The sequence below is a fragment of the Rhinatrema bivittatum genome, chromosome 2 (genome assembly GCF_901001135.1).
Source record: "Rhinatrema bivittatum chromosome 2, aRhiBiv1.1, whole genome shotgun sequence".
Classification (NCBI taxonomy): Eukaryota; Metazoa; Chordata; class Amphibia; order Gymnophiona; family Rhinatrematidae; genus Rhinatrema; species Rhinatrema bivittatum.
In genome coordinates, this window is record NC_042616.1 from 465,502,489 (window position 1) to 465,517,730 (window position 15,242).

General features: G+C 39.9%; 1 protein-coding gene across 1 annotated transcript in view; it reads left to right on the top strand.

Moving 5' to 3' along the window:
• The window catches only part of DROSHA (drosha ribonuclease III), a 401,585-nt gene that overhangs the window by 179,045 nt on the left and 207,298 nt on the right, over nucleotides 1–15,242 (top strand). Inside the window, 1 exon segment of the mRNA XM_029587136.1 lies at nucleotides 8,677–8,801. Within this exon segment, the coding sequence (XP_029442996.1) occupies nucleotides 8,677–8,801 (125 nt within the window).

Genomic DNA, 15,242 nt, shown 5'->3' on the forward strand with positions numbered 1-15,242 from the left:
GAGAAGGAGAATTCAGAAGAAATTTCCAAAGGTGAACACTCTGGTTTGTTTGGTGTCCAAGAGAACTACCATACTAGTAGAAGGAGGTACGACTCTTAAGCATGTACAGGACTAAAATATAGTCTGTATTAAAGCAAGCCCAGCACTGAAGATAACTGCACATAACTGGATATTGGCAAGGTCTGGCTTGCATTTGATGCATTTCCAAAAGGAAATAGCAGTAATAGGTATTGAGGTCATTGAGGAGTCCTATTTGGAACAAGGAGCAGCATATATGGCAGATATGTTCTTTGAGTTGATGCATATTTCTGCAAGATGTATGGCATCCATAGTGATGGCTAGAAGGTTGCTATGGTTGCAGAATTGGTCTGCGAATTCAATATCTAAGACTAGTTTGATGAAGCTGCCCTTTAAATAAAATCTGTTTGAAGATTTGGAGAAAATGGCCAAGGTTTAAGATGATTCCAAAGTATTGAGGCTTCTGAAATACAGTGCTAAGGGAACTTTGCGTTTGGTTCCAGCCTGAAATATATTTTGGGGTAATAGGAGGTTTAAGCAAGGGCAATTCTAGTGCTAGTCAGGTGGCAAGGATGGATCCTCAAGAACTGCTTGTTCCTCATGTAACTCCAGATGAGTTTTGGGGACCTAATATAAGGTTCCGGAGACAAGTAGTTGCCTGTCAAGATTTTTCAGAGATGGGTACAAATTACTTCAGATGAATGGGTTTTAGAAAAGTACAGGCAAATGTGAAGAAACAATGCACCATCCAAAAAGAAGAAACTTCACATATATATATCTATATCATTCTAAATAAATGCTGTTAAACTGGATGTCATCCAAAAGGAGGAAAAAGACCTCAGAGCCTCAATACCTGTTCTCAATGGAACGCTTTGGTATTCAAGAGGTTGTGTCAATCATTGGTCTTAAAAAAAAAAAAAAAACCTCCAGCCACCTAATTTACTTTTATTATTTCCAACAATTTTTTGTTATTATTATTTTTTTGTTTTCTAAAAAATGTTTTTGAAAAATTTAACACTAGTTGCTGCAAAGCATAAAATCATATAAATATCAATTCTTATGAATCACTGAGTGTGTCATTGATAATTCTTTCAAACAGTACATCTGAATAATTGTAAAAATTCCACTTATCTGAATCTTGATGTTATATAAATAGTCATCTTCTTTTAGATACAGCCATGTTGATCTTACTGATGAATATATACACCAAGTGGGTGACCAATGAATGGCTTATACAGGTTCAAAAGCCAAAGAGATTGTTCGAAATGAGAGCCGACATCCGCTAAAGTTTCGCCATACTGGCTGTGTCAAGGCTCGAACTACAAAGTTATAAAACAAAGAATTAAATGGTAAATTTACAACTTGAATATGTAAAATAATGATTTACTCCTTATTATATTTTATATATTCTAAATATTCTAAATATTTATTTTATATATATATATATATATATATATATAAAAATATAGATATTATAAATATATATAAATATAATATTTTAAATATTATATTTGCGCCTTACCACAACAAGAAAGAGAAGGGAAAAGAAGGCAGAAGCCTGAAAAAAAAGGTGGAAACAGAACCAAAAGGAGACGCAAAGTCCGCAGTTGGGAGGCCCGCTGCCCCCGACGTCATCACCACTAGCCCCGGACCTTTAAACGAGGCGAGCCACCAGGCGTTGTGCGCCAAAGGAGCACTCCCCTTTGTGCACCCCTTAGTGCAAGCCTTAGTGCAAAGAAAAGACCTAAACTTAGTAATAATCTAAATGACACAAACAGGAAAACAAATAAAAAACACAAACACCCCTACCATGACTCACATCAACAATAAAACATTCAACAGGTACTTAACACTTTCATTCCTGCTATTTAACGCACAATCCATAATAAAGAAAATACTCATCATCAATGACCTACTTCAAGATGACAAGCCAGATTTCATAGCAATTATGGAAACATGGGTAAAAAACATAGACACAGTACTAATCAACCAAATCAACAACTCTACCTACAGAACCTTTTCAATCCCCAGGCCAAAAAAGAAAGGCGGAGGCCTAATGCTACTCATCAAAAAAAACTTACAGATGAAATTACTTCCAACTAACAACTACAGCCCAATGGAAATTGCCACTATTGACTCACCAAATCTACAAATGTGTCTGATATACTGTCCCCCTAATACGCTGGATCGGAACTGCTTCTTGACTAAAATATCTATCAACAAACCCATAATCGTCTTAGGTGACTTCAACATACATATAGATAACCGTCCCCCACTCTCCCACATGCTCATCAATCATTGACGCGCTCTCATCCCTAGGCCTTAGTCAAATCATCAATGGCCCAACACACAAAGCAGGTCACACACTAGACCTCATCTTCAACACTGACATATGGTCTAACCACCAAACAAAGATCACGAAGATACCGTGGTCGGACCACTCTATAATCCAAGCAAATTTATAGTCAAACCGTAAATTTACAATAATAAAAAACCCACCTAAATCCTTCTCATATTGACCACCTTTTTGCATAGAAACACTTCAAGCAAATTTACAAACAGAACTAACATGCATAGACCTTTCAAAGGCAGAGTACGCAACTTTGTCATGGCTCACCATAACTAAAACAGTAGCAGATAAGATAAACCCCATGATAAAGAAAACAATAAAAAACCCAAAACACCAGAATCGATGGTACAATGACATCATCAGATCAGTCAAACGTGAACTCAGAAAAAAAGAGAAAACATGGAGGAACAACAACAAAACAACCACTCTACTTAACACATACAGAGCACAACTAGCAGAATACAAAAAACACATCCACAAAACAAAAAAAACCTTCTACTCAAACAAAATAAACAAATGCCAACATAACCCAAAGATGCTTTTCAACATCGTAAAAGGCCTAACAAAATCATCCAATGATGACCAGTTACAATCAACATCAAAGATCACTAGTAACGACTTCGCAGATTTCTTTAATGAAAAAATCAAAAACTTCATAAATAACCTCAACAACAACTCACAGGACCAGAAAATACAGAACCTTCAAACATCAAGCTGGCATCTTCACTGGAAATCCAAATGATCATAAAAAAAATGAACCCAGCTAAACACCCTATTGATGCTAAACCCATTACGACGATCAAAAATATTGAACCATCAATAACTAAAACACTGACTGACATTGTAAACCTATCCCTCACTGAAGGAAACTACCCAGAATGCCTAAAATCTGCAGTTATAAAACCCATTATGAAAAAGAACAGTCTTGATCTAGAAAACCCACTGAACTACTGACCCATATCAAATCTACCATTCATTGCCAAAATCATTGAGAAAAACGTACACTCCTGTCTCAGTGATCACCTTGAAGAAAACAACATTCTACTACCCACGCAATTTGGCTTCAGGAAACAACTGAACACGGAGATACTACTACTATCAATAAACGACACCGTACTCAAAGGTTTTGAAAAGGGCCACAGCTACCTGCTAGTCCTACTCGACCTATCAGCTGCCTTTGACACGGTAAACCATTCTATAATGATTGACCGCCTATCAGAAATTGGTGCAAAAGAGAAAACTCTACAATGGTTCACATCATACCTATCACAAAGAACCTACCAAGTGCTGATCAACGACACCATTTCAAAAAAAAATAAACCTAGACACCGGAGTTCCCCAAGACTCCGATCTATCAGCGACACTCTTCAACATCTATCTGCTTCCAATATGTCCACTTCCTATCAAGCCTTAATCTGACCCCACTTCATCTATGCGGATGACATACAAATATTAATACCAATACACAACTCGCTGGAAGAAACCTACAAAAAACAGCCATTACCTAAACAGAATAAAGCAATACTAACCAACATGAAACTCATCCTTAACTTCAATAAGACTGAAATAATCATATTAGACAGAAAGAACAACACTCCTCAACTAACACCACGCAACCTGATGAATCAAAAAGTGGTTATCTCTCCAGTCAATCATGCCCGAAATCTAGAAGTCATAATTGACAAGGAACTTTCCTTCAAGAACCACATCACAACTAAAATCAAAGACGGATATCATAAACTCCTAACACTTTCGTCAATAAAACCTTTCCTCTCCCACAATGACTTCAGATCAGTCCTTCAATTACTCATCTTCTCCAATCTGGACTACTGCAACTCCCTCCTATTCAACTTACCTCTCAACATCATACGACCACTCCAAATCCTACAAAACGCAGCGGCAAGAATACTAACTGGATCTAAAAAACATGATCACATTACGCCGACACTGTTATCACTGCATTGGCTCCCAATAAAATTTAAGATAGAATACAAAATACTATCCATACTACACAAAATAATATATGAAGAACAAACAAACTGGCTAAGTTCATCCATAAAATTGCATGCTCCAAACAGAAACCTCAGATCAGCAAATAAAGGACTATTAGAGATTCCACCTGCTCTTTCTAAACAAATCACCTCAACTCAAAAGAGAGCAATTTCTCTAGGAAGCCCTAAACTCTGGAACTCCCTCCCAATCGAACTAAGAACACAAGAAAACTTTTAAAAAAGAGCTAAAAACATGGATGTTCACCAAAGCATATCAACTCACCCAATGGCTTAAAAACACCACTCACATCCTATTAACATTAGCAAAGCTGGTAGATGAAATGCATGAGAATATTATAACAAAGAACCAAAACATGTAAAGATTAACCATAAACTAAGTTTATAAAATGATACTTTCTATGTTAAACCTTTTGGAAACTCTGTTAATCATTGAAACTTTGTAAACTGTTGTGATGGCGAAACCGAACGACGGTATATAAAACTCGATAATAAATATTACCTTCAACAGGAAATCTCAGCATCCATAATTTTATCTTCAGTGCAGTATCGCTACTGTAATTTTCTGAGACAAGAATGCTGGCGCATGCGCTCTTTATTTATATTATCCTTTGACCAATGAAATTTAAGTTTAAATCTATTCGAACACTAATTTAAAATAAAGCTTTACTAACTAAAACGAAATTGATTTCCTTGTTTTCTTTGTTCCTTAGTGTTCTATGTTGTTAAACTTTATTTTTATTAAAAATTAAGTCCCGATTACATACCTCAGTTATATAGTTGAAAAACGAGTAGAAAAATCTACTCATACTTGGAAAACAGGTATAAAAAATGTTATGATGGCTTTTTAGAAAATTCTTTTAATCAAAAAGATTAGAAAGATGAAAATCTGAATTGAAAACTGAATGTTCAAGCATCTTTATTGTCTCAAAATCCTTCTGATTGTCAAAAGTAATAATTTTATTTCTCGGTCTTCCTGCACGTTTCTTAAAACCATTACAAATAGTTTTAAAATGCCTCAGCAAGACTGTTGTGATCAAATTTCCTAGTTCCTATTACACCCCTCGCTGATTTCACTGTACACTTGCCAGTACAATCCCAACTCCATTTTAAAGTATTAACATTAATATTCAAAATCATACATTCGAGTAACACCGGTATGATAGGTGTGATGTTACAACCATACACAGCGCAACGAACACTAAGATCTCAAAATAAAGGACTTCTGAGTATCCCCACAATACGGAGCACACACCTGGCACATGTAAGAGATCGTGTGTTCTCCACAGCAGGTCCAAAACTTTGGAATTCCCTACCTGAGATGTTACATTTGTTACCAGAAAGAAAGAGATTTAAATGTGAGCTAAAAACATGGCTTTTCAAAAAATGCATACAACCTAACTTTAAGACATCAGAATGCAGAGATCCACAATAACAAGAAGGACAAGAGATTTTAACTGATGCACGAGGAACAAATTTAACGAGATTGTAAAAAGCTCCATGTACTGACTGTGTGAAATTTTATTTTAATTTATTTCCATACTTCATATCTTTTGTTCCAGATCTTTAGTTAATATGTAGAGGTACATTTGATAGATCTTAATGCCTGTTTATGAATACTACCTCTGTAACCCATCATTATCTGCCGAGTATAGCTATGAATTTTACTTTGTAAACTGTTGTGATCTTTACATGGAATGATGGTATATAAAATATCTAAATAAATTGAATCAAGCTATCTGTTTACCTTTACGTAGGTAAATTGATGTGGGAAAATATCTGCTGCATCGTTTAGATGTAAGGAGAGTTCTCTTCTCTTGAGATGTCTGTAGGTCACATATGAGTTCAGAAAATCAGAAAATCAGATCATCTTTTCATTTTCTTTAGTTGTGCTAAGAAGGGTGAGGCAGCTACAAAGGTGTCAATAACGCATTGGATTACAGAGGTTGCTGTGACTGCTTATATTGATAAGAGATAAGGTTTTGCCCAAACAGATCAGAGCACATTCCATTAGAGCTCAAGCAGCTTCTTGGGCAGAACTTTGTTTGGTCTTCCTTGCATTTCTTTTCTAGGCATTATCTGTTTGATGTTAGGGCCAGGAAAGGTGTCTTGTTCGCCTCGGAAGTGTTGCAAGTGGGTTTGGCTAGAGTCCCGCCAAGTTCAGGAATAGCTTGGGAACATCCCACTCATCAGGACTGGTCTAACTGGGTAAAGAGGAAGGAGATAATTAGCTGATAATGTCCTTTCCCCGAGTCCAGTGAGACCAGCCCAGGAGCCTTCCTATGCTGCCAAACAACAAGAATTTGGTAGAGCTGCAAGAAGAATTTTTATAGAGAGTGGAAGCTAGTTATGTTGGTTTTCAGATCTGTAAATAGTACTTATATTTTTTTTTGTATGTTATTGTTTTAGGCTTGGAAGCTCTTTGGTTAAAAAAAAAATGTTAAAACTGGGAGAAGAAATTTTCCAAAGTTGCCTTGTTACAGGTAATATTGGCAGGTTGAGGTCTGCACGAATGCCTATATTAGCAAACCTCTGCTGATCTCTATCTGCTGGTCAGTGAGCATAACATTACTCATCTGGACTGGTCTGACTGGACTCAAGGAAAGGAAATTATCAAGTAAGAACAGACTTCTCCATTTTGTGGCTCTTGCTGAAAACCCCCTGCTTTATCTGTCATATGATGCCCTCAAAGAGTTTTGAGCAGGATCAACAAAGCAGTGACCCAGCTGACTAACTTAGATTGGTATGAGTGACTAAGAAAGAAAAGCTTTGCAAGCTGATGGGGAATCTTCATGCTGATATTTGTTTTAATCATCTGAATTAGCTAAAATAATGTCAGCTATTACTGCTCAAGGTACATAAGTGTCAATCTTGCTAGTTCTCCCTAGAGCAGATATGCAGTGGCTTTCCTAGTTATATCATGGGGGAAAGGGGAGGCAATTTTCAGACATTGTTATGGGGGTAAACTTGTATTTACTGACAAAAAAAAAATTATCTACGTTTGAAAATTGCCTCCTCTTCCTGTAAAGGCTGCTAAAATGACTTTTACCCATGTCAGAAAAGAGGCAGGCCCAGGGATGTGGTGGATCAGATGCAGTAAAGTATGTCTCGAGGATTTCATTTCAAAATCCCTGCAAAGTACTTTATCTTCATGTTCTTTGCACTTGCAGATTTTCAAGGGAAATTCTGCAAGGAGTTTCCCTTGAACCTTCATTTGCAGGCCCACGAGTACCAAGCACTCTGAGGAGTGTGTGAAGGCTATGCCCCCAAATGCATGTGAGAAACCAGGTAGAGAAATGAATTGGTGCACTAGCCAAAAAAAAAAACCAAACACCTCAAAGGACAGATGTAAGACAGCTAATTCCTAACATTTAGTGCAGGGATTTCTCTCTGTGCATGCAATGTTCGTGAAAAAACATTTTCTTTACATTTCACCGAGTCAACAGCCAGTCCTAAAAGATCGCATCTCCAATGGTGTCTCTTGCAGATGGTCTGGGGTTTAATTGCCAGGCTCTGTTTCTGCTCCCTGAGCTGGGGATGCTGCCAGAGGGAGCAATGGCGGGTCCCTAGGGGGTGATGGGGGGGGAGGGGGGAGAGAGTCTGTCGTCCCAACAGCCTCATCTAGAGTCCAGACTTAGAGACAGTGTTTGCAGGCTCCAAAGACAGAATTACTTCTGGCCAAGTATCATTGCTGCAGTGTGTGTGGCCTAAAGAGAGGAGAGGGTTATAAAACAAGTGAAAGTATCCTCCTTCCCCCTCAAAAAAAAAAATTCTCTATATATTTAGGTATATATCAATGATAGGTTTTGAAAATTTTCAATCTTAAAGCCCACCCATATTCTGGGTTCGTACTGGTGGACAGGATTTTTTTTGCTCTTGTTCATATTGTATCAATTAGTGTCCCAGTAAATTGAAGAGAAAATAAGGTTTTTTTTCTCTTTATTTTTTCACACATTAAAATCTGGGCTAGCTTGGGGCATTCCACTTCCCCCACCTCCGCCTCACCAGCCTATGTTTGGGATTCGCTGCTGTGATTTAAGCACAGAACTACTTCATTTTCTCATGACTTGTATGTGCTAAAAAGTCATGTCAGTTCATCTGTTTTGCAAACACATTTCTGTTTGCTTTGGGGCAAAAGAGCTTGCCAAGAAAATATTGAACTTATTAAAATCTTTGCATAAGATCTTTTCCCCCCTTCCCAAAACGTTGTGACATTGTGAAAAGCGATTCATGTTTAATTAGTGAGGAATAAAACAGAGTGCTGATTGTGTAAATATGTGGGTTTCTTTGGTTTTTCAGAAGCCCAGCTCTGTGCGTATTGATCATCTGGATCGTGAGCAGCCCAGCCTGGATGTGATCACCTTCCCTGTGATTGTGCATTTTGGGATCCGGCCTGCTCAGCTGAGTTACGCTGGAGACCCACAGTAAGAAATCTCTCTCGTCCCCTTGCATGAGGAAATGACATAGTCTAGTTTAGCTGAAGGTGACCTAGTAAGTGGTGGGGGGAACATTCAACCTTCATTTTACTCCCTGTCCAGTTATTTCTCATTCACGTTCTACTCAAACCACACATTTTGTTTGTTAAGCAAGTGTGCCAGCTGTACACAGAATTGATATAAATTGGCCAAGTCCATTTCTAGGCTTTTGCAGAACATGATTTGCTATTAAGGGAGGAAAAAAAAAAAAGGAAGACACAGAGTGCTTAAAAGCGTGCCAGTGACACATTTATTATCTGTATTATGCTCGGCTTAGCTTTGTATTGAGAAATGTCTTTATTTTTAAAGGCTATTTGCTTAATACAGTGATCAAACAAATATGCTAAGGTGGGGGAAGATTAAATATATTTTGTTTGTTGTCTAAAATCTCAACTGTTGTTGAATACTTAAATGAAGCATTTTCTAAATGTTTGGGGAGTTTTTGTCTTTTTTCAATTTTTATCTGCCTGCATTTGCTGACTGTCAGGCCGATACAGTACAGTGCGCTCCGGCGCACCCGCGATTGGACACGCATTTTCGACACGCTAGCTTTACCTCTTAATCAGTAAGGGGTAAAGCTGGCGCGTCCAACCCCCCTGAACCTAATAGCGCACGCAACGTGCAAATGCATGTTGATGGCCCTATTAGGTATTCCCGCGCGATACAGTAAGTAAAATGTGCAGCCAAAGCCGCACATTTTACTTTAAGAAATTAGTGCCTACCCAAAGGTAGGTGTATATTTCTGCTGGCATTTACTGGGGAAGTGCAGTAAAAACTGCTTTTCTGTGCACCCTCCGACTTAATATCATGGCGATATTAAGTCGGAGGCCCCAAAAGTTAAAAAAAAAAGTAAAAAATAAAAAAAAATTTATAATGGGCCTACTGACCTACAAGGGAGAGCAGCAGCAAGAGTGTTGCTGGAGAGGGTAAGTAAAGGTGTTTTTTAAAGTTTATTTTTCTTGATTGACTGCCATTTTAATTATTGGCTATTATGTTATGTGTCTGCTGTTTGAAATATTTTATTGGTGTTTGGAGAATGTTTTAATAATTTTTGAGTTTGTAATGATTGAATGTTCTATTTATCGGTTGTTTGAAACATTTATTCGGGAGGATGTGGTGAAGAAGAAAATAGTCAAAGAATTCAAAGGAGCAAGGGATAAACACTGTGGAAGTTGGATAAGCGTGCATGGGGGTAATTTGCTAGTACGGCGGTTGTTGCCCTTAGCAGAAGGCATGGAGATTACTACTTTTAACCAATATGCTTTGAGGCTTTTAATGCAACTGCAGCATTGCTCCCCGCTTAGATGTTGGGGGGGGGCGGAAAGGAATTGGATTCAGACAACAGAGGGACTTGACTTCCATGGTCTGGGATACTGATACCCAGACATAAGTCAGAAAGCACAGAACTGCTTCTATGGCTAAGTCCTTTAAAAAAAAAATAAATAAAAACCCCAAAGAAACCGTGCATGGGGGTAACTTGCTGGGGCGGTGGTTATTACCCTTAACCAACAAGCCTTGATACTTTTGATGCAACTCCATCATTGCTCTCTGCTTCAGCGGCAGGGGAAAAGGGGAATTGGATTTAGATAGCAACCAACGAGGGCCCTGCCATTTAAGTCTGAGGAACTGATAAGCATGGGGGTAACCTACACAGAGCAGCAGTTACTACCCTTAACAGAAGGCATGGGATTGCTACCCTTAACCAATAAGCCTTGATGTTTTTGATGCAACTGCAACATCGCTCTCTCTGCTTTGAAGGTGAGAAGGTGGGGGGGGTGGAAGGAAGAGGAATTTGTATTCAGAGGCAGCCAACACAAGCCATGACTTTTTTTTTACAGTCTGAGATACTGATGCGCAGAGATTAAGGAAAAAACGCAGGCTGCTTCTATGGCCAAGTCCATAAGCAAAGCACATCAAGCGGCACTGACTGGGTACATGGGTGTAACCTGCATGGCGCGGCAAATACTACTGTGGGAAGCTTGCTGGGCAGACTGGATGGTCCTTTTCTATCTATCAGTCTTATTCATTATGTTTTTCTCAATAAGACATGCCTTGGTGGTAAATTGCTTTCTTTTCATAAGTAGGGCTATTGCGTCTGGCAGTAGGGAGAGCTTGTGCTCCTGTTATTGTGAGTTGTAAGGGGAATGTCCAAAGCAAGGACAGAGCTGTTGAATGTAGTTACCCTGAGTGAGTAAAGCGCTCCATCAGACCATTGCAGCAAACATAGCAAGAAGAACAAATAATTCAGCACAGCATGCCTGTAGGGAAAATTGTTACAGTATAAGTTGAGCACTTCCCACACTCTGAAGTCTCCACTCAAATTCAGCAGACCCCATTCAGCCACCATTCCCATCAAAATATTTAGGACTGTTACTGTGCCAGAACACAGATGCACTTCTTTAGGCCTCAGTCACATGGCTTCCCTTCCTGTCCTATAGCCATTTTCAAAAGCTTTGACTGTGTCAGTGATGACCATTTTCAATTGTCATTCTGAGCTTGGTGGGGTTATGTTCAGTTTTTGTAGCTCTTTTTTTTTTTTTTAACATTTTGAAAGGCCTGTCACTTGCATTGTACTTCAGCAGAAAAGTTTTAGAAAACCCTGATGCGATTGTCTTGGAATGAGAGATCCTGCGCAGATCGTGCAGCATTCAGAGTTGCTTGCTTATTACTAAAATTATGTAATTTAACAATGATAATGCGAGAGCGACCACCTGGGCCAGGGACTGGTGCTAAGTCGTGATGCACCCAATCAGTCTTTGCTGTATCCTTAGCACATTCAAGGTTTAATATCTTTACCAGCATTTTGAAAAGCACCAATCAGCATCGTTCACCTCCACCTTTTCTGGCATCTCGAGTATCTGAATATTACAGCGATGGGAGCAATATTTGAATTCATGTATTTTCTCAGTCATAGAGTCACAGGTTCTTTCCAACTTGTTGATTTTGGCAAAGATAAGAGAAAGCTCCAGTTCTGCAAGTCTCATATCATGTTCCGTGATCTAAATAGCATTATCTTGCACAGAGACTACAAACTGTGCCATGTTCTTCACTATTGTAGCCAGGCGCGAGTCCAATTTTTTTTTTTTTTTTTTTTTAGAAATTTTCTCGAACATCTCAATTATATTGCAAATATAGGCCACATTCTCTCTGGCCTCCTACAGCTCTGCCCCAGTATCATCTTCCACAACTAATTCATTTGCTTGCAATGTCCTATTTGCAGATTCTCCTGCATTTTGCAGCTTACCTGCACAGTCTGGAGGGAAATGAGCACTTAAGTGTGTCTTTAATATATGACATTTTGCTAGTGGCAGTTCAAATTTATTTATTGAGAAAACAGCCCTTCTGTGATGGAAGGTCAGCTAAGCTGGTGCTACCCAGCTCAGAGCATGGCTGGAAGTGTTTTTACACAGTTCTCTCAGAGATTTTTCTTGTTCTTCCAAATCGTCCTGACCTCAACAGGTCCATATAACTTCCATGTTTTACAATGTTTCCGACAGTTGAAATTTGTAGCTGGAAGTTTTTAGAGAGCTTTTTGTAGCCATTCTCTGCTTTATAAGAATAAATTGTCTTCATTTCACAAGCTGAAACTGCTGCTTAGAGAAGCCCCTGGTCGTTGAAAGTAGTCAAAACAACAATTGGAGTCAGTAGCTGGGTTCAAAAAAGGTTTGGATAAGTTCTTGGAAGAGAAGTCCATTAACTGCTATTAATCAAGTTTACTTAGGGAATAGTCACTGCTATTAATTGCATCAGTAGCATGGGAACTTCTAGGTGTTTGGGTAATTGCCAGGTTCTTGTGGCCTGGTTTGGCCTCTGTTGGAAACAGGATGCTGGGCTTGATGGACCCTTGGTCTGACCCAGCATGGCAATTTCTTATGTTCTTATGTTTTTATGTTCTTATATTTGTTCAGTTGTTTTGGGCCTTAACTACTTTAAACAAAAGTAGTAATGAATAAACTGGAAGAATGTTTAAACTTTTGAACATGCCATATTCAATCTGTTAAAATCTGCAAATAGTAATTTTGCATTAAACATTGCAGAAAGATGTTATGTTTAACTTTGTACCATTTAGAGGTTGTGTCAGCTTTTATTCACTTAGGGGTAGATTTTAAATACTTGCGCAATCGCGTACTTTTGTTCGCAAACCAGGCGCGAACAAAAGTACACTGGATTTTATAAGATACGCGCGTAGCTTATAAAATCCGGGGTCGGCGCGCGCAAGGGGGTGCACATTTGTGCAACCTGCGCGCGCCGAGCCCAGCGCGCGCTGCCTGTTCCCTCCGAGGCCGCTCCGATTTCGGAGCGGCCTCGGAGGGAACATTCCTTCGCCCTCCCCCCCACCTTCCCCTTCCTTCCCCTACCTAACCCACCCCCCGGCCCTATCTAAACCCCCCCCTACCTTTGTCGGCAAAGTTACACCTGTCGCCGGCAGCTCCGCTCCGTCCTCCAGTCCCGGGGGCTGGTCCAGAGGCCTCAACCATGCCCCCGGGCCGGCGCCACGCCCCTGGGCCCGCCCCCAAAACGCCGCGGCATGCCCCCGAAACGCCACGTCGTTTCGGGAATGCCCCAGACACGCCCCCTCCCGCCCCTTTTCGAAAGCCCCGGGACTTACATGTGTCCCGGGGCTTTACGCGTGCCGGCGGCCTATGCAAAATAGGCGCACCGGCGCGCGGGCCTTTTAAAATCCGCCCCTTAGTGATTCTTTGAAATATACAGTTTGACCAGGGGTGCCTAAACAACTGTACTTTCCTCTTCATCCAGTTAGACCAGTCCAGATGAACGGGTTATTCACCCTAACAGATGGAGATAGAGTAACTGGTTTACTGATGTCACTCTTATATGCATCTGTGTTGATCTCAGCCTGCCAGTATTCTGTGTCTCCAGCAGATGGTGGAGTGCATCCCATGTTGTGGACTGAGGTCTGGTTGAATTGGATAGGACTCTAAGAAGGCAGTCCCTGAGGTGAAATATAAGCTCTCGCTCCCTCATTTGAGCAGAGCCCAAGATACAGAGATCCTAAAAAAAAAAAAGATGGCAGCTTCTTAGGTAAAAACCTGGGCTCCCTCCCTCAGTAGAGCAGGTCCTGGCCCAGGGGGCTTTCAGAGTCTGGTCGAGGCTGGGGTTGGTTTCTATCTGTCCTACCCTCTCCCCCACTTTCTTTCGCTTGCTCTCATTCTTATTTAGCTGCTGTCCAGCTGCTTCTTATATCTTATAATAAAAAAGACAAAAAGTAAAAAGATCACTGTGCTGTGGGGTAGGAGTAGCCCGGAAATTTTGATGTCAGATGTGTTTGACGGCCACAGGAGTTCTTGAGTGAGTTATTTTTAAAAAATTAATTTCACTTCCTGGCCACAGCAATGCAGTCGGCACGCGGCAGTGAGTACAGAGCAAGCATGGCTTCTATTGCAGAGTGCAGGAAGAAATCTATGCTCTACACAGGAAGCTGCCATCAGGGGGAGCAGCTAAGCTATTCGGCTGAGGGGGTGAGCTCTGGTGTCATGAAAATGGCTCCCTGGGTGGAGGAGGGGTTGGGTATCTGTATTGCCAGAGCTGTTCAGGCAGCCTCTTCCCCAGTGGAGCCCATTTTTCTGAAACAGAAGCAGCGGCTATCTTAAGTCTGTGTGGGAGTGAAAGAGAGCTCAGTCATCTTCCTCTCAGTTCTGAAGGGCAAGTGTCTGGGAGCCAATAGGAGAATCCCTTGCAGCTCTTAAAGAGGCAATTTCCTTTCTGAAGCAAGACACATACAGGAAATTGTTGAACTTCCTTATTTCCCACCCACTCACTCCTTATTTCCCACCCACCCCCTTAGCTTTCCACAGATACATACTTAAGAGAAATTAAGGAACCAAAAGTTAATTTATACAATATGTTATGTTCTGCTCACCACATATTAAGTTACTATTTATCATGTCTATATTAAGATATATTCTGCTTTATATATTAGTTTAAAAATTCTGTTCATATTTGGATGCCTCCTTAGTTATGCTGCTCTCTGTTTATATTTTATATGTTATATGTTATCTACTATTTGTTATATGTAACGCTCTCTAGCGAATTTTGTGGTTATCATGTAAACCGGAGTGATCTGTACTCGTACAGGAACTTCGGTATAGAAAAATTAAAAATAAATAAATAAATAAACTATTTAAGATATAGAATGGGACAGAAGGTCCTTTTCTTCTTGGGAACCACAAAATAAACTGAATAACGCCACAGACCCCATTGAGCCTTGGGCACCAATCCAGATTTGTTCTTATAGCTTTTTGCTTCTTCATTGAGTGACAAGGTTAAACCATAAAAGCATCTGAAACAGGCAAAAGGAATTCCGGGGCATAACCATCTCGTATAACCTCCAGATGCCAATGGGTTGAAGTAATTTGGGCCCACCTCCAA